The sequence below is a fragment of the Lutjanus erythropterus genome, chromosome 15, assembly GCF_056507025.1.
Source record: "Lutjanus erythropterus isolate fLutEry1 chromosome 15, fLutEry1.hap2, whole genome shotgun sequence".
NCBI lineage: Eukaryota > Metazoa > Chordata > Actinopteri > Lutjaniformes > Lutjanidae > Lutjanus > Lutjanus erythropterus.
Window position 1 is genome coordinate 17075374 of NC_139331.1, and position 26261 is coordinate 17101634.

Sequence of the window (26261 nt, forward strand, 5' to 3'; positions counted from 1 at the left end):
CAATATAGTGCAGTTTAGCCTACTTCATAAATGAGACATGTCTGTAACAAAACATTTACAGACACGACTATAGAGGGCTATAGTTTTTAGTATACGCAATAAACAATATCATGTTCTGTTAACTTTTTGTCAGGCTAAGACAGAATGTCACATTTTGTAAAAAAAAAAATTTTGCCAGCTACAAAACAATGCAATGTTTTGTGAAATCATTAAGAGCAGCTGAAAGTTAACAGTTCCCCCCTCTTTTTTAGACTTACTAGGTATTGGGAGCAGAAATAAAATGTATTTTTCATTTATTTATTTGCATCCACATGTTGATTAAATAATTTAATTTTGGTTAAATCATTACACTTTAATTTACTGAAATGAAATAGTTTTTTTTTTTTTTTTTTAGTTGTGGAACAGAGCTATTCTTAATTTTAGATACTGATTTACTCATTTTAAACTTAATTTTGCCAAACATTGATTAGAACTAACTTAAATAGATCTCTGTTACTGCATCCCAGTCATAACGAGCCACTACCCTGCTTTTACTTTGAAATATATGACCGGAAGCCTTGCTGTGTGTGTATGTGTGTGTGTGTGACTTGCCGGTGTCAGGAGGAGGCTGAGAACAGCGATCTCCGAGCGGGCTGCGGAGGATGTCGACCCCGCTGCGGGGACGCGCTCGGGGCGGGATGCCGCTTGTGTCCGGTCGTCGGCTGCTCCTCGCCCCGTGGCCCCTCACCTGCCACCCGCTGCGCCCATGAAGCCCCCGCTGATGAAGCCCCGAGCTGCCAGAGTGAGGCGGAAAGTGGCCGGAGACAGAGAGCATGTACTGGCGCGTCGGGTTTGCCTGGACGCGGTCGTGTGTGGTTGATCTTGGCCAGAACCAGAGCCTCTCCTCCGGCCTGCTGGGCTCCGATGAGCAGCTCTCGTTTTATGGGTACATCATCGCCTACCCACTGCAGGACTACGGCGGGATCATGTCCGCTCTGGGCTCGGACTCGTGGTGGCGGAAAACGCTGTATCTGACCGGAGGGGCTCTGCTGGCTGCCGCCGCTTATCTGCTGCACGAACTGCTGGCCATCAGGTACCAACAACAACACTGTCAGAGGAGTCAGTGCAGACAGAAGCCGCAGAGATCATCACTTTCCTCTGTCTCAGAATAATCCATCCGAAACCCCTCTGCTGATCTTATTCTGACCATATTATCTGCTCACGCTCTGCTGTATTTTTCTCCGGGGTTTGATATTACTTAATCTCGTCAGGTTGGGCGGGGTGAGAGCGGAGTCAGTGGAGAAGAAGGAGTCGTGAGTGGGTGGATTGTGATGTAACGGAGCCCCCCAGACCCCTCCTCATAAACACACACACACACTAGGATTAGGATCTCCACCTTTATTGGTTTATTGTTGTGGATCACACGACACGAGTGACCTCCGGCGAAGGGTTATGGGTTATATTCTGCTCTCGATCATTCAGAAATATTTTAAAATGATCATCTTTCCGGTGTTGTTTGTCAGAGGAGGTTTGTCTTTTGGTCTGCAGGCCTGTGTCTTCTCATATGAGTTTACATTATAGACAATGACAAGAGGGTCACTTTCGTTTGTCTGTGTTTCAAGGACATGGCGACATGATGTGCAGGTTCGTCCTGTGTGTTTGCTTTATTGTGACCCCCTCCTGCTCCACACTCACACGTTCCGGAGTTTGGTTTCAGTCTAAAGACACTGCAGTCATGGAAAAAAGAAAAAACAACAACTGCTGTTTACAACCAGCAGGAAGGCCAGTTGTAAAGGAAATGGTAATGTGATAGATGTGAATAGGATTTGTGCTCGTTATTATTGATTAATTCATTGGCCAGAATGCCTGAATGAGGTTTGACTCATGGAGTGTGTTTTCCTTAAAGAATCTCGGGTTACCTGCAGTCCTGGCTCACTGTTGTTGACTGAGTCACAGGACTGTTTCTGCACTGTGAATATAACAAAATAAAACCCACAATCTTTAGACTTGTTAGGGGTATTGAAGTGATTTTAGCTCTAGGGCCTGGCTGATCCTGGGTTTTTGGGGCCAGTGCTGATTTTAGGGAATACAACTTCGTATATTGATATATATTTACATATCAGCTGGTATTCTTTGTACAGAATATACAGTACATATACAAGGATACACTTTTTGTTTGCAATTATCAATCAACTGTGGTCAACATTTGTGATGAAGATATGTAACAGAGGCAGGATATTTTACAGTTTATTGTCCAAAATGATATCAGGGCACTGAAAATAATCTGTATTATGTTCTGTTAATTTTTTTTTATTATGAGTGCATACTGGACGACATATATGCTGATACAGATACAGACCGATATAGCTCTGGTAGGCCAATATCGGGCCGATTATATTGGTAGAGCTCTAGCTGCCAACTCTTTTGATAATCGATGAATCATTCAGTTATTTTTCATGCAAAAATGTGGAACATTTGCCGGTTCCAGCTTCTTAAATCTGAGGATTTACTGATTTTCCTGTCATTTATGATAAATGAAGTAAATGAGGAGTCTTTGGGTTTTGGACTTTTGGTTGGACAAAAGAAGCAACTTGAAGACGTAATTTTGGACTCTGGGAAATTGTGATTTTTTACTTTTTTGTACATTTTACAGAGTAAACAATTAATCGTGAAAATAATTGTCAGATTAATTGATGACATAACAATCAATAATATTAATAATCATTAGTTGCAGAGTTAGTAAAAGATTCCCATAGCTTCCGTTGATGTGGGGTCAGTTTTTATACGGAAACACAAGCTGTTTGTTGTGCAGTGAAATATTCATTTGGGTTGGACTGGCTGGACATGTTTTGTCTCCCCTCTCGCAGATGTTTATGTCCCGTCTGATGTAAGGCTGGGTGATATGGCTTATAATAATATCTTAATATTCTCAAATAGTGATAGGGCTGGGCAATATGGACAAAATCAAATAACACAATATTATTGACCCAAAACTATATTGATATTTATCAGTACTTTGACTATATTGTATTGATGACCACTGACAAAATACTGACATAATAAGATTTTTGCTAAATGATCAGCAGTGTGGGTAAAGGCTAATAATAGAACAGCAAAAATAGTCTGGTAAGTTCATAAAATGACATGATTTGCTGTAAAGCAGCCTTTAAAACACTAATGTCATATCACTATATAATGATTTACAAAATCAAAGACAATATCTAGTCTCATATCACTAAATCCATATAATATTGACGTATAGCCCGGGCCTAGTTTCTTTGGCTTGTTTTTCTCAATTCAAGTTGTTCTGTTTGTGTTTTTATAGTTATTTATAATGATAAAAATACCAGAGAAAGTCTACTGTTACAATGCCATAATGTCATTTTGGCATCGGCCCCAAAAGTCCAGTATTAGTCAGGCCCTACCTTACATACATTATACTGGTACACTTACAGCTGTCTTTAATGCAGGATTGATTTTTATATGGAAATACAGGCTGCAGTGAAATATTTATTTGGATTGGACATGGACAGGACATGTTTTTATACCCTCTCGCAGTTGTTTTTGTCCAGTCTGGCGTCAAATATTGCAGCTCTTTGTCTCTCTGCTTCGTTGTACGTTATTCTCGTGCCTTTGTATCTAAGAGAAAGGATCTCATCTATATGTTACTGCACCAAAACAGGTCTGTTTATCAGTGAGTTTGCATTTGAGCACCACACTGAAACAGGCAGCTGCTTCGCTCTCAGGCTGTTTGTATGTTTCAGCACTTCACACAGTGGACAGCTCCCCTTAATTCTCCATTGTGCCCAGGCACGTGAGTTTGTTGCATTTGTCCGTGAAGTAGCCTCCAACAGCATCCATGTGAATGCACCATAATCTCTCACAAGGGTATGCTTCATTATTTTGACATTGCAGTTTTGCCTTGGCTTGTGTATAAATGGCCCAGGGCTGACAGTCACTCAGGGCCAGTTAAAGGACCTTGGGTGCAGATCATTTGATTTATTCGATCAATCATGGTAGCCCAGTCCGCCCACTACACACACACACACACACACACACACACACACACACACACACACACACACACACACACACACTTAAGCTCTTCATCTTAACACACTCAGTTTAGCTTAGCATTAGGACTGGGAACATAAGGTACCAAAATTCTGGACTGTTGTTGTCACTGTAAGATCACCAAGAAACCAGCAGAGACTCCAGGAAGCCAAGAAATAGTCCAACCCATAATTTTCATAAAATACAATTAGTACATTTTTTACACCTAGGGTTGTGTAAGGATTAAACAAGTGAGATATAATGTGTTCATTTAGGGAGCTTTTAAGGTGCAGGTAGATGGATTTTGTCACTAGTGGACAGAGTCAGGACAACTGTTTCTCTTGTTTCTAGTCTTAGCTTAGCTAATGGCTACTGGCTCAGACTCACATGAGAGTAAGCTGCAACCAACAATTATTTTCATTGTTGATTAATCTGTTGATCATTATCTCAATTGATTAATTCTGTCACAATCTTGTCAGTTTAAAATTAGCAAATACATAAATAAGTAACAGACTAATTTTTCAAGTCTGTCCTGTAACTTGATTAATCTGATTAATCCATCCATTATTTTGATGATTAACTGATTAGTTGTTTGGTCCATGAAATGTCAGAAAATGGTGAAAAATGTTGATCAAAGCCCAAGATGTCCTCAAATGTTTTGTTTTGATATTCAGTTTGCTGTCAGAGAGGAGGAACAAAACCCTAAAATCACATTTAAGAAGCTGAATCTGAGAATTTTGACTTTTTTCTTAAAAAATGACAAAAAAAAAAAAAAAGATTGATCAATAATCAAGTTAGTTGACAATGAATTTAATAATCGATTAATCATTACAGCTCTACATGAGAGTGGTTATGTCCAGTACAGCTGGAGTAAAACTTTGTTTATTCAGGAATAAGCACTATGTGAGGTCAATATAAAGAGAGATAATAAAACTCTGGACAATAGATTTTGACACAGAGATGGTCACAGAATAAATTAATAAAACTGTTGATATAATATAAAAGAGTCAAAGTCACCATAACATACTTTACTAATGTAGATAGATGATAATTGTACATTTTTGCCATTAGATGCATGTTTAGTATACTGTACATTATTACTAAGCCTTTAGTTGTAAAGTGTGCCCCCTAGTGTCAAGTCAAGTGTAAAAGCTGATTGGAAGGAAGGAGGATGCCTTACAGTTTTTTTCAGACTGATACAGCTTCTTTCAACCATTTTTCCTTTTACAGTACAGTGCAGTTTTTGGATGCTCGTTTTGACTATAATTTTGCTCTGCAGAAGGATTTTACTTTATGAAACGCATTCTTGATGCATAAAAAGGAGGATTATTCATGTCTGCTTAGAGAGACAAGAAAAAAAAAGTAAAGTATTCTTCTGTCTCTGTGTGGATTTGTGAGTAAGATGCGCAGTGAAATGTTAATAAATAGAAATCCATCAAAACAAAAACCAAACTAAATTGGCAACCAAGTGGCTTAAACTGAAATTATGAAACTTCCCACTTCATTATACTTTAGTGGTGCAAATGTGCAATTAAGTAAATTGTCAAAACTAAATGTCAGGCAGTGGATGTGGGAGTTTGTGTGGCCTCTTGCTGTCTGTAGCCTAGGAAGGTTTTCTGGTTTGCCTAAACTTAGACACAACTAGAGCTGAAAGGATTAGTTAATAAATCAAGAAGTTCATGGACAAATGAATGAATCTGCTGCTATTTTGATAACTGATTAATTGTTCAAGTATTTTTTAATCAAAAATGTCAAAGATTTCCTGGTTACAGCTTCTGTTTTGGTTCCAAATGTGAATATTTGCTTGTTTTCTTAGTCCTCTGTCATTGTGATTATCTCTGAATATCGTTGGGTTTTTGCTCTTTGATGTCGGACAAAACAAGACATTTTAAGATAAACTCTGGGAAACTGTGATGGACTTTTCTCACTATACGTGACATTTTTACATCCAAACAATTAAGTTTAAAGTTACTTGCTACCTAAGCCGAAACTTGTGTCAGTGTTGTATCTCTTTATCTCTCTTTATCTTGAAGGGAAGATTCTTCACTTTTCATTTTGATGTCCAGTCAGAGTTGATGGTAAATGTAGTCAATATAAATTCCTCATGTTCCCATATTGACCAAGAAAACTCTTCTGCTCTGGAGCCGTGCCGGCGGTGCCTTAATGTGCCAGGATGAATCGCATGCAAGCTTCTGATGCCCACACCCATTATGCCGTGTATCACCACCCTAGCCTCCAGCTATTACATTTTGTTGGCCAAAACAGGGCGTAAGATATCAGAAATACTCATCTAGCGTGCCACCTGGCTAAGCCAAATCTGTAGCTCTTCCTGTATCAAGGTATGTCACTGGATGCAGAAAAAACTACAGATTTTGCAGCAGAAGAACTTTTCTTTTTCAATGTAGCACAGACTGAGGAATTTATTGTTTCAACTGACTACATTTACCATCAGCATTGACTGGACATCTGTATGAACGTGCTTGATCTTCCCTTTCATGTGACCATGAAAGGAATTGTTTGTATGTACAGATAAAGACATTTTTTTAAGCCTTCTCTTCCTGCTTGATGATCTGCAGCTCTGTTGTTCTCTCCTCCACACAGAAAGGAGGAAGAGCTGGACTCTAAAGACGCCATCATACTCCACCAGTTCTCCAGGCCCAAAACTGGTGCCCCGTCCCTGTCCCCTTTCTGCCTTAAGTTGGAGACCTACCTCCGTATGGTTGACCTGCCCTACCAGGTAGAGCTGTGCCGATTAGTGTTCTCCTAAAATGACTAACACACAGTTTGTGTTTACTATAGAGAGTGAGGATGTTTTAATCCCCATTTCTGTGGCAAAATCCTGAGTTTGTTCTTTTGTTCTAATTACTTTTGCTGTGATTAATTAGTGTCCAACTCTGAGTCTCTGCTGCTAAAGTCACTCAGTTTCCTGCAGGGATGATTAAAATTTCATTTAGATGTTTCCTCTTGATTCAATTCCAATTTAATACACTTAATACCACCAACCACTTTCTCCATTCTGTATTTTTTTCGCTCACATCTCCTGACTCCTTCCTCTCTTACAGAACTACTTTGATGGGAAGCTTTCGCCGCAGGGGAAAATGCCGTGGATCGAGTACAACCAGGAGCAGGTGTGCGGCACCGAGTTCATCATCGACTTCCTGGAGGAGAGGCTGGGCGCGAGCCTCAACAAGAGCCTGACGCCGCAGGAGAAAGCCATGTCCCGCGCCATCACCAAAATGGTGGAGGAGCATTTCTACTGGTGAGGGACCAGTGAGGTTCAAACTGCATTTTCTGGCGTCCTTGGTCAGTCCAGTTTACTTATAAGGGGCAGATGGAGGACAAAGGGGCAGAGAGAGCAGGAGAGGGTTTTGGGCAGGTATTGTTTTGAATGCAGAAGTGTGATTTCATTAGTGTTTAATCACCTGAAAATAGGAATCATTGCTACCTTAGAATGAGCCTTTTGTATCTACAGAGGGCAGGAGTCTGTCATGTTGCACCAACATGCGTCTACAGTAACTCACAGTGGACAAACCAGATGCTGGCTCTAGATATGGCCTTGCACATTTTGCACGAATTTCCCAGCCACCATAGGTTCTGCTACGTTTGGAATGAGAGTGAGGTGTTTGCAATCTGCAAGCTCAACTGAAAAACAATAAATCAAAACTACGAGGGCACTCAGAGAGTACAGACCTCCGCCAAGGCCAAATGCCAGTTCTCCCAATGTTAACGTAAGTGAAGAATTATTTGTGTACCTGCTCCGTGATTCAGATCTGCTCTCAAAGGTAATGAGTTCTTCCTTGCCCCTTGCTACACCCTTCCATCAAGTTTTCATGAAAACTGGGCCGGTAGTTTTCAGTAATCCTGCAGTGCTGACAAACAAACCAAAACAACCCGCCTGGTGGAGGTAAAATTACAGTTATTCATAGTGATAAAAAGATCAAAAAATGATGACATACTGTACATATTTAGTATAACATGTCCACCAAATCCAAAGTTAGGCTTTTTCTATATCTAGTGGCCCCTGGTGTTTGAAGCAATGCTTCTGAGAGAATTTTAATACTGACTCTTCTTTCAAAGTGCAACTTTAAACTGATTTCTGCTAACTTGTAGTATATCTTCTCACCAGGATCATATTATACATTGTACATTGTATACGTGTTTAATAACCACAATTTGAAGACTCAAAGTAAATACTGTAGAGCATCAACTAAAGTTAGCTACAGTCTCACAGACGCAGGCGAAGCAGCAACGAGGGTTTGGTTTGTGTTAATGAAAACAATGACATCACAAAGGATATGATGCCATTTCAAAGTATTGAGAGGTTTTCAATATAAAAGCTGGTAAAATCATTTCAGTATGTGTATCAGTATTTTTTAAACATTTTCAGCACACTCTAATAACACCACAATAATTGGCCGCTATAATTGTGATATGAAGTTCTCATATCATGTTATGTCTATCTTGTCATGAATCCTAGCTTGTGTGTGTTTGTGCTGCAGGACCATAGCTTACTGTCAGTGGGTGGACAACCTGGAGGAGACCCAGAAGATGCTGTCAGTGAGCGGACCGCTGAGCGACCTGCTCAAGTGGATCCTGAGTCACCTGACCGGCGGGATCGTGAAGAGGGAGATGTATGGGCACGGCATCGGACGCTTCTCTAAGGAGGAAGTTTACGCCCTGATGGAGAAGGACATGCGCACCCTGGCCACTCTACTAGGTGTGACAAATCTGGAAAATTATTTTCTTAATATATAAATAATAAATATTCATCATGTTTATAATTGTTAAGGGACAGCAGTGGCTCCAAAAAAAAAAAGAAAAGATAGCACAATACTGACCTCCTGTGGAGAAAATGTAGCACTACAGTTTAGAATCAATACATAACCTCTGGCAGTTTGTGGTACGAGATGCAAGCGAGACAGATCTGAGAGTGTGCAAGTGGTGGGAAGTGTTTGGCTGTTACAAACACTGCTCGCTAAGGTTTCACAGCCCTAAAGGTATCAATTGATCTCTGATACTGTTTACTTTGTAGCCAGAGGTGATTTTTTTTTAAGCTTTCTCTTATGTACATTTTCTGTATATTTTAATGTCAGGTCAAGGACCGGTGTGTAAGATTTAGAGGGATCTATTGACAGAATGTGGCAGAGATGGAATATGACATTCATGAATATGTTCATTATTGCACCATCACCTGAAAATAAGAATTATGTTTTCATTACAGATTAAACAAACAAAATTTAACATATCTTTTTTTTTCTGTGTGATCTCTCAGGCGATAAGAAGTATCTGATGGGCTCGAAGCTTTCGACAGTAGACGCTGCGGTGTTCAGTCACCTGGCCCCCGCTATGTGGACACTACCAGGAACACGGCCGGAGCAGCTAATCAAAGGTGAGCTCATTAAAAGAGAAATCTACAAAACAGTTCCAGCCATTGTGTTATTTATTATAAAGAAACAGGCTGTATTTTCTCTCAGATCCCTGGTAGAATCAAGTCTGAGATTTTGAAATATCCACCACAAAGACTTCTGCTGCCAGTCCAGTACAATGAAGAAGGACGCAGTTTCATTTGTGAAAAGCAATAAATTCATTAAAAGTCAGCCAGAGACAAAGTCACAGTGAGAATTATTCAAAAAAATGCTGATGGCAACATCTGTGAATAAATGTATACAACAGATCATATTTTATTTTTACTTTTGCATGTATGCACTGTAAAGGTCAAAAACATTAAAACATCAAGTAAAATTCTTGTATTTCTTAATCAGTGACATGTTCTCTGCCATAATATTTTATATATAACATGTTCAGTGTATTTAATGTTTGTCTCTTGTAAAACACAAGCACAGAACTAATGATAAGACATGATTAACGTGTAATTTTTTAAAAAGAGGAATGACAGTTCTTGCTTGCCTGCAGAGATATTAGCACTCTGGTTTAGATACAGTAGACATCAGTACATAAGGAGCTGATTGTTATAGAAGTGACAAAACCTCACAAGCCGCATGTATCTATGAGTTGTGAGCATTCAAACCACTGGACTTAGAAATTATTTAGCTAAAGCAGCAATAGATTATTTAGATTATTTATTGATTGATCTAAAAATTATTTTTACTAATTAATTGTTTGTGTTATAAAGTGAAAAATACACATTACAGTTTTGCAGAGCCCAAGATGATATCTTCAGAATGAAATTGGCTGTTCTGACTGATATTTTGATTTGATGTACAATTAATGGGAATGATCATTTTTGCATCACAGTTTTCATTTTCAGTGAAAAAAACTATTAAAGTTATGATGATGTGACATTTGTGTGGGTCTGTACCAATTACCAGGACATCTCTGCAGCGCTGTATTACAGTACTACAGGTTTTACCTTTATCAAAAAATTGCAGCTTCTGCAATTTGGATATTGCACTTGATTGCAATTTCGGTAATATTTTGATTAACTGTGAAGCACTAGCTCTATTGGCAGTGGTGTTTTTGTCATTAGTGGGTTTGCATGAGATTTGCAGAACAACTCCCTCACTCACCTGTCTCCCTCCTCCAGGTGAGCTCATCAACCTGGCCATGTACTGCGAGCGCATCCGCCGGCGATTCTGGCCCGAGTGGTTCGTTGACCTGGAGGACTTGTGCTACCATGACACCACAGAGTTCAGCGACTCGGCCTCTAAGCTCCCCGACCTGGGCCTCTACTCCCGCACGGACACTTTCCAGGACCACACGCACACGCACACTCCACGCACTCACACGCCGGAGGACCCGCCGTCGCCAGGCAGCGATCCAACGGGCCACTCGCTGTATGACTCTGACATGGACACAGAGTGCTCTGAAATCGACCAGCTCAAGTGTTGACATACAGTACACACCACATAGATACAGTACGCACAGCACAGGGGGGAGCTGCATCCCACCTGAACACATGGCCCCTACCTCTTTGAACAGAAAATAACTGGGGAGTGTTTCTGTGTCAGTGGAGAAGTCAAGGACCCAGAGGTCAAACTTGCACACTGTAGTGGAGGAATGACTGCAGTCGAGGGGAACAGAGAGTGAAACATAGCTCTGAAGTGACAGACAGAGGCGAAAAGAGTGGAAGGCAGAAAGGCTGCAGTGGAGGCAAACAGAAACAAGAGGCAGAACGAGATTGAAACTAAGAAACAGTGCCTGGTTGCATAAAAACACTAAAGCTTCCCTTAAATTTTCATTTAAGGATGACTTAGGAAAAAATGAGTTGCATAAAGTCATTCTAGGGATTTCCCCAGGATGTTTTGACCTCTTATGCTGGAAATATACTTGCTTTTAACTACGTGTTCGTATACGCATCCCTAAGCATCCCTACGCTTCATGGCTGCCTCGCGTATCCTGCGTCCATTTAGAGCGATGGTTGTGCGCGTCCTCAGAAATTAACGCAATGCATACGGGAACGCAAACGCATGGTTAAACAGCAAGTATATCTCCAGCCTTAGTGTTTGCACTTAGCCACTTAAGTACTCCCTTATGTGTCGCTAGGAAATCCTTAGCGACAGTAGTCTTTAGCTTAGAAAATTTTACTTTTACTTTTAAGGGACCTGTAACAGTCCCTTAAAAGTAAAATAATTTGTGGAACATAAGACGAAGGTGATTGAAGAAAGAGTATGATGTTAGCATTAGCAACTCTGTAGCTAGCTAGCCAAACATTAACATATATCCGTCTCTTATATTTGAGGAGGATACTCTCATTCTCTGTCTAGTTTGGCAGTCTTTGTCTTTTTGTTTTCTTTTTAGGTTAGCTAAACTAGCTAACAACTGACAATAACGCTGTATAAAGCTGAAGAATGTGACTGAAGCGTAACCATGGTAACTGAAGTGCACATAACAGTCTAAACAGAAGAAGACAACCTAAGAGGCTTTATGCAACACTCCTAAGTGAACCCCTCAGCTTAGGGGAAGTATTTTGCTTAAGGGACAAACCTAAGTTTGAAACTTAAGGTGGTTTATGCAACCGGGTACAGAAGTAGAGAAACCAGGAGTAAATGACGCCGTCGCCGAGAAACTCCTCCACGTAGTCTACGTCATCTGCAGTCACAGCATCTCCCTGTCGTAACCATGGCAATTAGTTATGTGAGTGACCCCGTCGTCCCTCGTAGCAACTCGCACCACCCGGCCTTGTGTGTGTTTTGACTAACTGAACCCTTAACGCCTTGTAATTGATACAACATTGACATGTAGGGAACTGTACAGGATTTATGTGAATGCATAAAGTTGACCAGGCGTAAGTCCCGCCCCTTTTTGTTCTGTACTCCAGTAACAGTTGAGCAAACTGGGTACCGGGCGTCAAAACCTTGTTTCCTGTATTTAAAATGCTATGTGTGAGTAAGGTTGCCAAAAGTATCAAAGTATCAATACTTTTTCAATACCACATGTAGAAAAACAACACAGTACTAACATTTGATAGAAACATTCTGGCATCGTGACAACTCTGTGTGCTAGGCTCATCTATGCTGAAACGAAAAATGGTTAAAAGATGTTGCTGGGGATCTGCAGAAACACATGCATTCACAATTATATTTAATGTTAGCAAAGCGCTAGTCAACTATTGATGTTGATTAGCCATCTAGTTAGCCAGCGTTTTACAGGCATTGGCTATCAGATATCACTTGCTGGCTTTTGTAACATTAATTTTACCAGAAAAGAACCACTTCTTATTTACAATGACGTCCTGGCTGAGAGGCTGGCTAACGATTGTGGTAGATTACCTGGCCAGTTAGCTAGTGTTTTGCTAACATCAGATGTTTTGTTTCAGTGTTTTTTGGTCAGACGTTTTGCTAACAATTGCTATATAAAATCTGTTGTTTTTACAGGTCCCCCAGCAACATCTTTTAACCATCTTTAAAATGTGGTTTTCTTTTCAACATATACAAGCCCAGCACAGAGCACGTCTAAGTACAGTAAACAAGAAAGGAGAATGAAGCTTGCTCAACTGTTGTACAGGGAGAAAATGGGCGGGATTTAAGAAGAGTCAATGACATGTAAATATATAAATGGATCTGATTTGATTCTCAGATTCAATAGATAGAATATTTGATTATATATTAGTATAAATAGTATAGATAGCCTGCAAATATAGAATCATCCCTTCTGTCATATGGTGTAAATACTGTGGATGTTTCTCCTGTGAAATCCCTTTTGTGTTGGACACAAAGTCGTCTTGTATTAGTCCCCATGAATACCCACTCTACAGGTCTAGGATTAATATGACAACCCTATGACTTCCTGTACTGTACACATCTGTCTACACAACTGGGATATTACAGTAATGCCTGGTGCCCATATTTAAATCATGCAGTGAGAGAGAGTTAATTTTAAAAATTGTATTTATTAAATTTATTAATGATAATGGATAGTAAACTACAATCTGCCATAAGCACTTTGAAACTATTGTTTGTCTTATTAAGACAAATTATTTTGCCAAAAAAAAAAGGTTTTTTTCCCACGTTAGAAGCATAATATGACAACATACATACATTGTCAGGCACCTGATTGTCATTGAGGACAGTAGCTTTAGGTCAAATAGACATTTTACATTTAAGCATTGAGAGCGAGTCAAACAATCATGTAGAAATAGATTATATAGATATATCGTCTGAATGAAAGTGCATGGCTGGTACGTGCTGATGAAAAACTCCCTTTATGCTTCACGTTTTCTCTGTTTCTTTGCTGGCTTATACGTTAAGTTTGAGTTTTGTTTTTACTGGTGCCTCTGGCCAACCCAACTCGACCACTCAAAGATGTAGCCAGTTGATCTTTCAGCAGAATCACCCCATGATTCAAAATGATGGATTGCTTAGAAAACATGTAAAGCAATAACAGTCACGTGTTGTTTGGGGTGTGTGATGGTTAGGTGACGGTTTTATGTGTGTTTGTCACTCAGCAAATGCACATACCAACATATTGTTTGTTAAAGCTACTAGCAAGGATGCAAGCGAGAGGTATGCAGTGCGCATGTGTCATCCTCTGTGCGTGACTGATGACACACTGGTGACTTTTTCGCAGCTGCACCTGTCCTCCCAAACACACATACACACACTCACAAACTGTCATGATTTCAACATTGTTCAGTTAAGTGGAAGAAAAGGTTTTTGTTTAAGAGAAAAGACAAGTGATAGCGTGGTGGTTACACTGACGCTGCTCCTCCTTATTCATGGTCCGACTTAAAATAGTGTTCACGTTAGGAATGAAAGGGGATCTTTACAGGGCTGTCAGGTTTGTGATTTGAGGTAGACGAGTAAATCTAAGGGCCGACATGTGGCAGATTTCCGCCCACCATTAAAAAAGAGTCTGGATCCACTCAAGGTTTCCGTCTGTTAAAAGGAAGTTGTTCCTCACCACACTCACCTTAGTGCTTCCTCTTGGTGGGATGGTCTAGACCTGCTCTATAGGAAAAATTACTCTGAGATAACTATTATGATTTGGCGCTATACAAATAAAATCAATTGAATATTGGCTGATATTAGCTTTTAGCAAACTGGTTAGGTCATTTACTTGTTGCTAACAGGAAAACTTCAAATGATTTATTCAAAAGATGTATGGTAACACTTAATTTGAAAGGGTGTGTACAAGACTGACATGGTGTTGTCATACATCACACCTGTCATGAACATGAAGAAATATTTATTAACATTAATGACTGTTTTCATTATGCATTAATTATGCATTTTTTAATGGAAAGTTTACATTGTTTGAGAACTCTAGCCCTAACTTGCATTTAAAATGACATAGCTGACAAAATGACATTCAACAGTCATAAACCTTCATTGTAACTCCATCATGTTCATGAAAGGTGTTATGTCATGATTAAGCACACCCCTTAAAATGAAGTGTTAGAGATGTATTTGCACCTTTGACGTCTGTCTCATAATTGTCTGCAGACATTCCTCTTTCATGGAGCAGGTTAAATAAAAGTGAATGGTGCAACACAATGCAATGATAACATCCTCCATATTGGCTGTTCGTCTGTTGGTCAGTGGCTTAAATTTGGGGGTTAAAGTTCATGAATTGAAATCAGCAGAAAATTTTGCCACTTTTAAGACTAAAATGACCAGACCTTAAAGCAGATATACAGCATTTGTACTGTTTTTGCATAATATGTCTGCTGCTAAGCATCAAGGGATTACAGTACAATAATGCCAAAAGTATGTTTGAGGTAAATTAGACACATTTATCAGATATATTGTTTGTCCACCAGAGAGCACTGGCAGCTTTATTTCAACTGTGAAGTGTCCTGCTTAGTCACAATTCTTACTCATAATTCTTACATTTACAGAACCCCAATCAAAAATGTTTTTAAAAATTCATGTTGGCCACTGTATTGTTCATTTTTAATTTCATTTTTAAAACTCAGATATCAACAACTGGACTCAAAAATCCATTGTCAATCAGGCAAGATGGGCAAAAATGAAATTCATAGTAGGTTAAAAATATGTAGCATTAATATGTAGCACTATGTGGTAAAATAAGAGGTAATAATATGGCATCATAACTAAATCTATCACTTAGCAGGGGGGTTCGGTTATGAGGTTATAGAAACATTATTGTGACTCCGGTGTCAGTGATGGTTTTGGTAAAGAATATAACGATGATTTAACTACAGCAACCTTTGCCATTTTTCTCTGTGTGGCTGCTTCACTTTAAGGCATTCTGGGTTCTGCTGAACAAAATAATATCCAAAATGGGGGGCTTCAAATCAGAGCCTAAACCCAGCCTTCTGGGAGAGAGTAAAGCCTTTATGTTTGTGTGCTACAGATTAAATTTAGTACAGTAATAGTCTGAAACTAAAGAAAATGAACTGAAATTTTTTGTTCTGTGTCTTAAAAACCCTCTGCCTGCATGTCCTTGCCTTCTGTCATCATCAGTCAGATTTAGCCTTATGGAAACTGACTCCTAAAGCTGTTTACTTTATATCAGTGCCAGCCTATGACTTATGTTTTTATATGTCATATCAACTTTTTATTTATTTATTTTGTTGTTTCTATTTATTGATTTTGATGTTGGATGTGCTTGAATAAGAAGAAACAATGATTATTGTTAAATATTTTTGCACTTTTCTTCTTATGTTTACATGTGTTTTCTTCTATGGCTGAGAGTTCCTATCGATCAAGTGTATTGATCTGTGTATTAGTGCAATACTGTAGACTTTTGTTGACACTGAACAAGCTGCATATTTTCACGTTGCCAGTCATTGCTGTAATTGCATGTTTGTCCATGTTTTGAGATGTCATTTGATAAATGTTATAATTCATGTAACATCAATATCATTGTCTTAAAATATTACAGTCCCTCATCTGCTGCAAATCTTACTGTCAGAAGTTTTACTCTGCAGAGCTTCATGTCCACTTAAAACCATTTAAAAAAAAAAAAAAAACATTAAATATTGACCACTAGAGTTCAGATCTGCACGGTGAGGTCAGTCATCCTGCTGATCAGCTGATGAGCAGTGTGTCCACCCCCTCTTGTAACCTCACCCATTACAATCTGGATCAGTGTCTGTGGTCGACCTCATCAGTCCCAGTGTTCCTCAGCAGTTAAAGGTCAGGGGTCGGGGGTTCAGCCCCGTCATGTGTGTCGCTCTCCCATTGAGATCTCTGCTTGTAGACTGTAGAAGCCATATTGCATTGTCTCGTGGTGTTGTGTGTGTGTGTGTGTGTGCTGAAACACTTGTGGATTCTCATCAAACTGTAAATAAAACAGCCATGAAAAAAAGGCAAATTAATTATGCGAACAACAAAAGAAAATGCTCTGTAACATTTAAAAAAGATTCTTATGAATGTATCATACCGAGAGATAAAAAGCTGTATGACAATGGACTACTCTTAATATTTCATTAAATATAGCTGTGATATTTTCCTCTTGTTTTGCATCAGTTATTGTGTATAATGGTGTTGACGTGTGCCTGAAAAGCAGTACCAAATCACAGAGTTACAGACCCCTGAGCACAAATTTTTGATGGGCTCCTCGCCAACTTCACTCCAACTCTGGGGGAATTCTGTTTAAAACATAAATAAAACAGAATGTGATCATTTGCAAACACTTTCTCTGTAGTCACAAATTATGTTAGCTAATGTTAACTACCTAGCTAATGATTGAATGTAAATTAACTAGCTAGTTAACTAGCATTTTCCTAACATTAGCTATCAGATATAACTAACATGCTAACAATTGATGAGGATCACCTGGATAGTTAGCTTAAATTTTTATAACATTATTACATAATTGGTTTTATATATCCCCGAGCAACATCTTCAAAATTTGGTTTCTTTCATCACTGGTGTAGGTGTGATGGCCAACCTGAAATTTAGCATCGCTCTGCTTCCCTCCGCAAAAAGCCAGTGGGATTTTTTTCATTTTGGATGAGTGCAGTTAATACGCTCTGTGGTGGATAAAAGTTTATGATACTTGCATGATTTGTTCAGCAAGATCATCTTAACAAACACCACTTTTCTGATTTTTGAAGCAAAAATGCAGTGATCAGACTTAAAGAGGCTGTAAATGAATTTGCCTCACTCAGCGTCGCCCATGTTTAATGTCTTCATCCACTGCGGTCTCATTTAGCCACCTGTTAGCCACCACTTTTAAAAAGACATCTCAAAGCTTCAAAATTCAAGAGCTTGGTATATACTGGTGTTTTTTATGCCGTAGGAAAAAAACGTGATAATCTCTAAAGCTTGTATCAACAGCAACACTGACTTTACAACAAGATGTGGAAATGCTAATATGCTAACTCATTGCCGGGTTCTAGGACTCGTACCTGCAGAACTCATTTTAGTAGTTTTGAAATGTGCATGAAAAGTAGCCCTGAAGCATGAAGTCACAAACCACTGACCACGAATTTTTTAATGGGCTTCGAGCTTCACTAAGAAAAAATTGTGACTTTGTGTAAAACATAAATAAAACACAATGTGATAATTCACTAATTAATTTTATATAAAACTGAAAACAGCACAAACACAACATTTTTTAAAATTTTACCTGATCAATTTAATTGATTTTTGTAAATATTTGCTTATTCTGAATTTGATGCCAGCAACATGTTTCAAACAAGTTGGGAGAAAAGCAACAAAAGACTGGGAAAAGTTGTGTAAAGCTTAAAAAAAAAACTGTTTGGAACATTGGTAATGTTATTAACAATGTTTTCATCGTTTAACACAACGTGTCAGTTGATGGCATAGTTACTGACGCCTCCCTCTCCTCTTTCCCTCATGTTCTTTTTCATTTGCTGCACCATCTTCTGCTTCTTCCTCCATTTTTGACCAGCGTCAGTTTGGGAGCGATGTGGGGGAGTGTGGGGACAAGTACTACTACTGTATTTAACTAATCACATCAGCAGAAAAATGTGTTTCAGCCCTTTGCTGTCCTCAGCACTGAGTGTTGAATGCTGAGTAAAACTCAAGGGTTGAAAGTTTTCCTGCTGCCCTGCTACAATGAAAGTGTTTAGTGTTAGCAAGTGCTGGTGATCTCATTTGCACATTTTGTGACTTTTTTGGATCGGCAACCATCACACCCTAAAGATGACTGAGTTAAGCCCTTTTGTTTGAGTAGTTTTGTTTCTTGTAAATATTTTAATTTTTTATTTACTTTTTTTTTTGTTCTGCTTTGACCCCCAAGTTGGCCTGGACCCATGAGCCTGTGCCCTGAATGCCCACTGGATAATCCCACCCAGATGAAAAGCCCATATCTACTCCAGAAAAAAAAGTGAATCTTTTCGCAAAGCTGCTCTGTATCAACAGTTTTTAGAGGTGGATATCATCTGGCATATATCTGTCTCGTAATCCCTCTCCCACTGTGCTTGCTACCATATGACAATACTAAGCCCACCCAACAAAGCTGAAGAATTAGCTCTCTGCCCTTTTCTTTGTGCTGGTGCTGGAGCTCTGGAGAAACAGAGAGAAAAAAGGAGGGCAGACAGAAAAAGAGAAAAGGCAAGTCGTGGGAGCACCACTGTAGAGACAGAGCGTGGGTTTGGGTGAAAAGAGGGACAAGAGACAAGCAGTGGTGAACAGATGAATGATATTTGATGACTTTGGCTGGGTGCATTTCTGTGGCCATTGTGCAGAATCCCTGGGAGATCCCGTCCACACAAGACAGAGGAGACAATTCAGAGCTGACAATGATAGCCGCGTATAAACCATCTCTGGTGAGTCAGAGATGGCGTACAGTGTCAGAGGCAGCAGCTGTGTGTGTGTGTGTGTGTGTGTGTGTGTGTGTGTGTGTGTGTGTGTGTGTGTGTGTGCGCGTGTGTGTGTTTGTGTGTGTGGCTGACTGTCTAACAGTGTCTAACACGTGGCTGTGTGCATGATGTGTGAGGTGGGATGTTGTGTGCAGGGAGGAGTGAGTGTGAGTGTGAGTGTGTGTGTGTGTGTGTGTGTGTGTGTGTGTGTGTGTGTGTGTGTGTGTGTAAAAATATGAATTATGCAGAAGATGCCTGTACGAGCAAGAGGGCCGGGAGGAGGGCAGATGGTCGCCTGCTGATAGGACAGAATCCAGGCAACAGGGTCCTCCAGAGAGCTGGGTTTAGACCTGACTTAACACAAACGCACGCACACACTCTCTCTCTCTCTCTCTCTCACACACACACACACAGATTTACATACACCCCAAACCCACAGATTCAAGCTTTTTTCCCCTTTTTTCTCAAATCTCTCCTTTTTTTTGCTCTAAATTCTAAAATTGCACATAAATGTTTAGATTTCAAAATAAAAGCCTGAATATTACAAAATAAATACAGTAATACACCAGGGCACCACTTTAAGAGGAAATTTGAAGCCTGTAATTTCATCGCTCAGTTTCTTTCCTGCTGTTAAGAAATAGATTGGAAATAAATTTTGTAATTTGTCTGTCTGATGTTGTTAGCGCTCATTCACAGTTATTCTTATTGTTTTCTGACTCTTTTATTACTTTAAAGCCCACTGAGCCATTTGTGATGTTGGCCTGTATAAATAAAATTTAGACTTAAATAATTGTAAGAATCATAAGACAGGAGCAGAGACGCAGCCTGGATTTTAGTGACCTATTTATTTGTATTTTCTGAAGATTAGATTTCAGTTGTTTTTTTTCAAAGAAATTGCTTTAAAATTGCTCTAAATAAATAATTCTTTCTTTGAAGTTTGTGTCTATTTTGTCTTTAATTAGTTCCATATAGCATAAGTAAGAGATATAAGTTTTTAGAACATAAAGTCAGACACTTAATAAAAGTGTTCCAAAATAATGTGTCGTATCTTCTCAAAATAATGAGTTTTATTTTAAGATAAGCAACTATTCTGAGATACCCATCACACTGGCAAAAACTGACTTCTAAACCCACAAGTAGATAAAAGTCAGGACATAAATCCAGACTCGTTGTTCTAAATAGTAGCTACATGTTCCTGTCTATGAGTTGAAATTTAGAAAAGAGTTTTGTCTGGTTGCACTTGCATCCAGTGTCATGCACTGCTCTCTATTTAGTTCTACCAAGCCTGAATTTAGCCTGCAAACACCCACAAGGTGGCAGCAGCAGCCTGTGTTTGATTATCCACCTCAGCCAAATCATCTGACAGGAAATATTAGACATTGGGGGGAAAAAGACATATGAGAAATATGAAACAAACAAACAAACAAACAAAAAAATTTAACAAGCGAAATTAGATTTTTAAAAACATCTTCTACAACAGAATTCTCAAAATTGTCTGAAAACAAGAGTGAAGGTCAATGTTAATGTTAATTTTCAAATTTTTATACTGCGGCTTGTCAAGCTTGTCAACTCTCCAATTGAAGAAAGGTAATTATTTTAATTTTCACAAAATATTTCAGTGTTTTATGTGCTCGCACACACACTGTATTTACTGTATTTCTACAAAGATTCAGATCGTCACTTAGGACATGGAAATGATACGTGATCGTTTTATTATTTATTATTTCATAATGTATACTGGAGGCAGCAGACCAGATTACACATAATACACTAGTGTAATAAATGTAGTTTATAATGCATCACTTTCTGTCCTGCACCTGCAGTTACAGTATCTTCTTTATTTAGCCAGGGTTTATAAACAGGCCTGCAGAGATGCTTTAATTGCTTTGATATTTTAAATGACGTCTCGTCATAATTGTCAATTAGTTTTCATATTTATCCTGATGGAAATATTAATTAACGCTATTTAATTTCGGGCCATTGACCGGCTGTGTGAGCATCTTCACGGGTATCTCCACACACAACGGTATCAGTGCACATCAGCGGCAGTAAACACTTTACCGAAACAGCTGAAGGACAATTTTAAGCAACCGAGACGGATTGATAAAATCCATAATTATGATGCAAGGCCGCAGACAAGAAGAAGAAGAAAAGAAGAGGAAGCTTGTTGCCAGATTTTTTTTTTTTCTTGAAGCTCAATAATAAGAGAGAGACTGCAGTGTTATAGAAAACAAATACGATTTAATGACAAAAAGCATAAGAAATTGTGCAATCGTTGTTTTCTTTTCCTCTCTTCGTTTGATCACAGATTTCAGGTCAATGCTATTTATGTTTTGGTTTTGTTGATTTTTTTTTTCCAACTCAAAAACTTAAATTCAGCTGAAGGATCATTCGTGATAGAGATAGGCCTTATTTAAATTAAGGGAGAATTATTATGTAATATACCTTTAAATAAGGAGAATTCTCTGGTGGGCTTTGCGGCTACAACTAACGATTATTTTCATCATTAATTCATATTCTGATTAATTTATCAATTAATCGATGAGTTGTTTGGGCCATAAAATGTCAGAAAATTGTGAAAAATGTCAATCAAGTCCAAGGTGATGTCTTCAAATGTCGTGTTTTTCCCCACAGCATAAAGATATTCAGCTTATTGTCAAAGGGGAGTAAAGGAACATGAAAATATCCACATGTAAAAGCTGAAATTGGAGAATTTTGACTTTTTTGCTTGTTGGCGATTCATTTAATAGTTGACAACTAATCGATTAATCAATTAATTGTTGCAGCAAACATGACATAAAATATAGTTATGCTTGATTTTAATAATTTGTGATGAATAAATAAAAAAAAAAAAAAAAAAAAAGGTAAATAGTCCTGCTTTGTCAATGTTAACTGGGCCTAATACACTCTGAAAGTTTTTGAAATGCAAGACATCTCATAAAATTTCCTAAAATTAAAATGATACGTCTATTTAAATACTATATTTCTTCTCCACTTATCTACATCCTTCAGTTGGACTTGAGTTTCTGAATTTCTGTATTTTCTTCAGATTTTAGTCAGAGAATAAACCTCCAACTATAGTGGTGGATTTCCCTCAATAACCCGCCCTCCACCATCACATCAGGTTATTAATCACAGGATTTAAGTGGCACAAGAGCACGTGTCTGTGTTTGTGCTTTGGCACAGACTGACAGAGAAAACTCAACAAACAAACAAACAAACATACAAACAAACGAAGCCATACAAAAAAACGCATTGAGATACATCCCACAAATAGTCTTCTCAGTGAGTGAGTCATACAGTATGTAGTAACAGAGCCACTGCGGCCAGAGCTGGTACCAGGATATATTCATCAGTTTGTTTTTCTTTTTTGTTTTTCTTCTTATAGGAAAGGAAGGCAAAAATTGGGCTGGATTGCTTTGAGTGTTTCCAGCCGGACAGTCTCGGTCTTTCTCGTCACAGCATTTTGGAAAAAGTACAGAAATAACAAACAGCAAAAAACACACTGTAAACAGGCGCACAGAGATGTCTGCACAGAAAGAAAAAGCATTAAAGTGAACCAATACTCAGTCTTTACGTTGTTGTTGTTATTATTATTATTATTATTATTATTATTATTATCATTATTATTATTATTATTATTATTATTATGTTTTTATTATTCTTGTTGTTAACATTATTATTATACTTTTCTTCTTATTGTTCTAATTTTCTTCTTATTATTATTTAGCCAAAGTCAAATCTGATTATAAAAAAAATTAAAGCAGAAGGAAATGTTTAAATTTAGATAAATTCTAAGTGCAGCTGACGTTACAATCAATACGTACATAATATATAGTTTTGTGATCAGAATTGAAATAATAATAATAATAATAATAATAATAATAATAATAATAATAATAATAATAATAGCTGGTTGGTATTGGCTTTAGTTTTTGAACGTTGTACAGCAGGTGTCTGCCATTTCAGCCCTCTCTTTCTGCCACAAGCTGCGAAGAAGAACCCCTGTTGCTTTTGTTATGATGGAAAGATGGCGTTTATTTACCCACACTGACTCACTGCGACTTCTCATCGAGCCCGGAGCTTGTTTTTAGATGTGTCCCCCTGCGGACACCTCGTGTCCACGTCTCACTCTGCCTGTCTTTAATGACACGTTACATAATGACACATTGGCGCCTCGGTTGAAGGTATAGAAAAGCGTTTCGTTTCATTGTCGCTGTTTTTCTTTTTTTCTCTTTTTTTTTGGTTAGCACACACCAGCTGTATCCCAATCCCGCGGCATGAACCCTCTCCACACAACTCTCCATCTACTCTGCGTATTTTCAGTGCTTGAGTGCCACTGTATGTCCCCACCGTGTGTGTCCGTGGGTCCAACATTTAAACTGGCTGAGGTCCAGTTCAGTCCCGAGCCGTCCAGCACAGAGAATCAAACAAATAAAGGAGGAATTATTCCTCCTTAAGGGGTCCTTCTGTGTTCTGCTCAGGGGTCACTGCACAGGAGTTTGTCCTCCGTGGTGAGGAGGGGTGTCCCCGTACATGTCCTCTCCTCCTGGTATCTGTCCCCCTGCGGGTGTCATCCTCTTCTCCTTCTGCCTCCTGTTACAGAACCAAACCCGCACCACCTCCTTCTCCAGCTGCAGGCTGTCCGCCAGCGAGTTGATCTCCGCTGCTCCGGGTTTTGGACATTTGAGAAAATGGCTCTCCAGAGCCCCTTTGACGCCCACTTCGATGGAGGTCCTCTTTTTCCTTTTCCTGCCCTGTGCCGCGATTTTATCCAGGCTGGTGGGGCTCCCCGAGGTGGAGTCCGCCTCTTCCAGCCACTTGTTCAACAGGGGTTTGAGTTTGCACATGTTTTTGAAGCTGAGCTGAAGCGCCTCGAACCTGCAAATGGTGGTCTGAGAGAAGACGTTCCCGTACAGCGTCCCCAGGGCCAGTCCCACGTCCGCCTGGGTGAAGCCCAGCTTGATGCGTCGCTGCTTGAACTGCTTGGCGAACTGCTCCAACTCGTCCGAGGTCGGCGTGTCCTCGTCTGACTGGTCCTGGTGGCCCCCGTGCTGGTGATGGTGTGAGAGAGACTGCTGGTGGGCCCCGGGGCCTCCTCCGTGCTCACTGAGGTGCGGGCTGTGGCTGTGGTGCTCCTCGTCCCGCAGGGGGTGGTGCGGGTGCATCCCCCCTTGCTCTCCCCCCGGCATCAGACCGAAGCCGGACTGGGAGTAGACCAGACTCTGGCCCTCAGATGTCGCCATGCCGGGGATGTGCGTGCTGGCGGTGCTGGTTCGCCATGCTCTGGCGTCGTGATGCGCCTGCTGGTGGAGGTGAGGGTGTCGCTGTTGCTGCTGCTGTTGCTGTTGCTGCAGACTACTGGAGTTCTGCAGCTCCTCTCGGTCACTGTCGTGCAGCACGGGCTTCACGTCCTGCTCTCCGAGGGGACTGGACGGCCAGGGCGCCCCACCGTCACCGTGAGACAGCGCCGTGATCCACTGGTGCGCGTGGCTGAGCGGATGTCCACCGCCCGGTAACGTGCTGTAGTCGTTCTGGAGCAGGGTGTGCGCGTCCCTGTACGCTGCCGCCTGCTGCATGCTCCCAGACTCCGAGTGCGGCGGCGGCGCGCTGCTGGGGGTGCTGAGGACGCTGTAGTGGTTGGACGTTGCGGTCGCCATAACTCTCGGAGCCAGAGTGATAGCTGGAGTTAAAAGGAGGCTGCCTTTGACAGGAACTCTTTTGCGCCACGGGGCAGCTAGGCGTCTCTCTCCAGCATCTCCCGGGCGCTGTGCCAAGGGGACGCAGAGGCGCGCACCTGTGGTCCGCCTCGCTCCGCTCTTTATTGGCCAAGAACGGTTGACAGATGTGGTTACCCCTGACAGCACCCCGCTCATTGGTCACGGGAGATTGTACAGAAACCCCAATCACTCTGCCCAACAATACTAGCAGTCCTGCAGCACGCTGGAGTACAAAGTGGAGGGAGAAACGGGCTGCGAAGTGTAAACACAGAAAAGACTGTACAGGCTTAGCTAGAAGAAAAAGAAAAAACAACTTTGTTAACATCGATGTGGGTCAGTGGGTCACATTTATTTGTTCCGTGCGTCAAAACGGTGCGTAAAAGTAACAGAATCTGTACATTAATGAGTGTAGTGGCCACATTTATGCGCTCTAGATGAGAACCTTTAGTATCCAAATCCATGAATGTTTGGCAGTTTGGAGATATTTCATGAACTGAATCCAGTTTCCTGCATTTTAAAGCAGCATATTTGAGATGTTTCAACCACTAGGCAGTGAAACTTCCAGCTGCCTCAGTCTCTGCCCTCAGGACGCTGTCCAGAGAGAGGGGCTGCCTGCGTGCTTCCAGGGCCTCTGCCCCGTTGCCATGGCGAACGCGGTGAATGGAACAACGCCCACGTCACAGCTGCAGCTCGCGCCTTCTTTTCGTTCCGTTCCAAAGGGCTCATTGGGGCCGCGCGCTCGGCCGTCGGGACAAATAATGGGGGGCGAGCGGAGAGGGCAGCTCGGGGCCACAGAGAGGAGGCTGCAAGAATGGATCCTTCAGCCCGTTCTGCGCCCACAGAGCACCCAGTGCACCCTGCCACCTGCTTGTTGGGTAAACTTTGAGATGGATGCGCCCACAGTGGCACGCGAGGCTCGGTTTCCAAAGCCTATGACAAAAACAGGCCTTGAATTTTCAATATTTTGATAAGAAAGACTGAAATGCTGCTGCTAACAGAAAGTCCAGCTTTAAATATATTGATTTCACTGTTTCAAACAGTCCATTGTGCATAATGAATATTATGGGTAACACTTTACAATAAAACTACTGGTTATTTATAGGGTATTAAATGTTGTAAACACTTTATAAATCATTAATAAACAATTATGAAGTTATAACACAGCTCATGCATTAATGTGGGTTTATAATTTGGAGCTCCAATTACTGCTTACTTTTTTTAATGAGTTACTGAAACAGTGTAACCTGGAAAAAATATACATGTTAAATGTATTTAATTTAAGCATACTATTTTTTATTTTTGTACAACAAATT

The 26261-nt window shown here is 40.2% G+C and overlaps 2 protein-coding genes across 2 annotated transcripts; one reads left to right on the top strand and one right to left on the bottom strand.

The window, feature by feature from the left end:
• Window positions 1-546: 546 nt before the first annotated feature.
• faxca (failed axon connections homolog, metaxin like GST domain containing a) lies at window positions 547-11299 on the top strand. Its single transcript, XM_084737612.1, has 6 exons — window positions 547-1072; window positions 6634-6769; window positions 7095-7291; window positions 8532-8749; window positions 9305-9421; window positions 10577-11299. Exons 1-6 carry the CDS (start codon window positions 813-815, stop codon window positions 10879-10881), a joined length of 1233 nt encoding a protein of 410 aa, XP_084593738.1. The 5' UTR covers window positions 547-812; the 3' UTR covers window positions 10882-11299.
• A 10786-nt stretch (window positions 11300-22085) lies between these two features.
• pou3f2a (POU class 3 homeobox 2a) lies at window positions 22086-26016 on the bottom strand. Its single transcript, XM_084737711.1, has one exon. The coding sequence runs from the start codon at window positions 25102-25104 to the stop codon at window positions 23716-23718; it is 1389 nt and encodes a 462-aa protein (XP_084593837.1). The 5' UTR covers window positions 25105-26016; the 3' UTR covers window positions 22086-23715.
• Window positions 26017-26261: the final 245 nt, after the last annotated feature.

Bases quoted from the DNA above. Each gene is read 5' to 3' on its own strand.
- pou3f2a (XM_084737711.1), bottom strand. From the start codon at position 25,104: ATGAGCGGGGTGCTGTCAGGGGTAACCACATCTGTCAACCGTTCTTGG.
- faxca (XM_084737612.1), top strand. From the start codon at position 813: ATGTACTGGCGCGTCGGGTTTGCCTGGACGCGGTCGTGTGTGGTTGAT. The intron at 6,770-7,094 runs GTAGAGCTGTGC...CCTCTCTTACAG, and splicing joins TGGTTGACCTGCCCTACCAG to AACTACTTTGATGGGAAGCT. The intron at 9,422-10,576 runs GTGAGCTCATTA...TCCCTCCTCCAG, and splicing joins GCCGGAGCAGCTAATCAAAG to GTGAGCTCATCAACCTGGCC.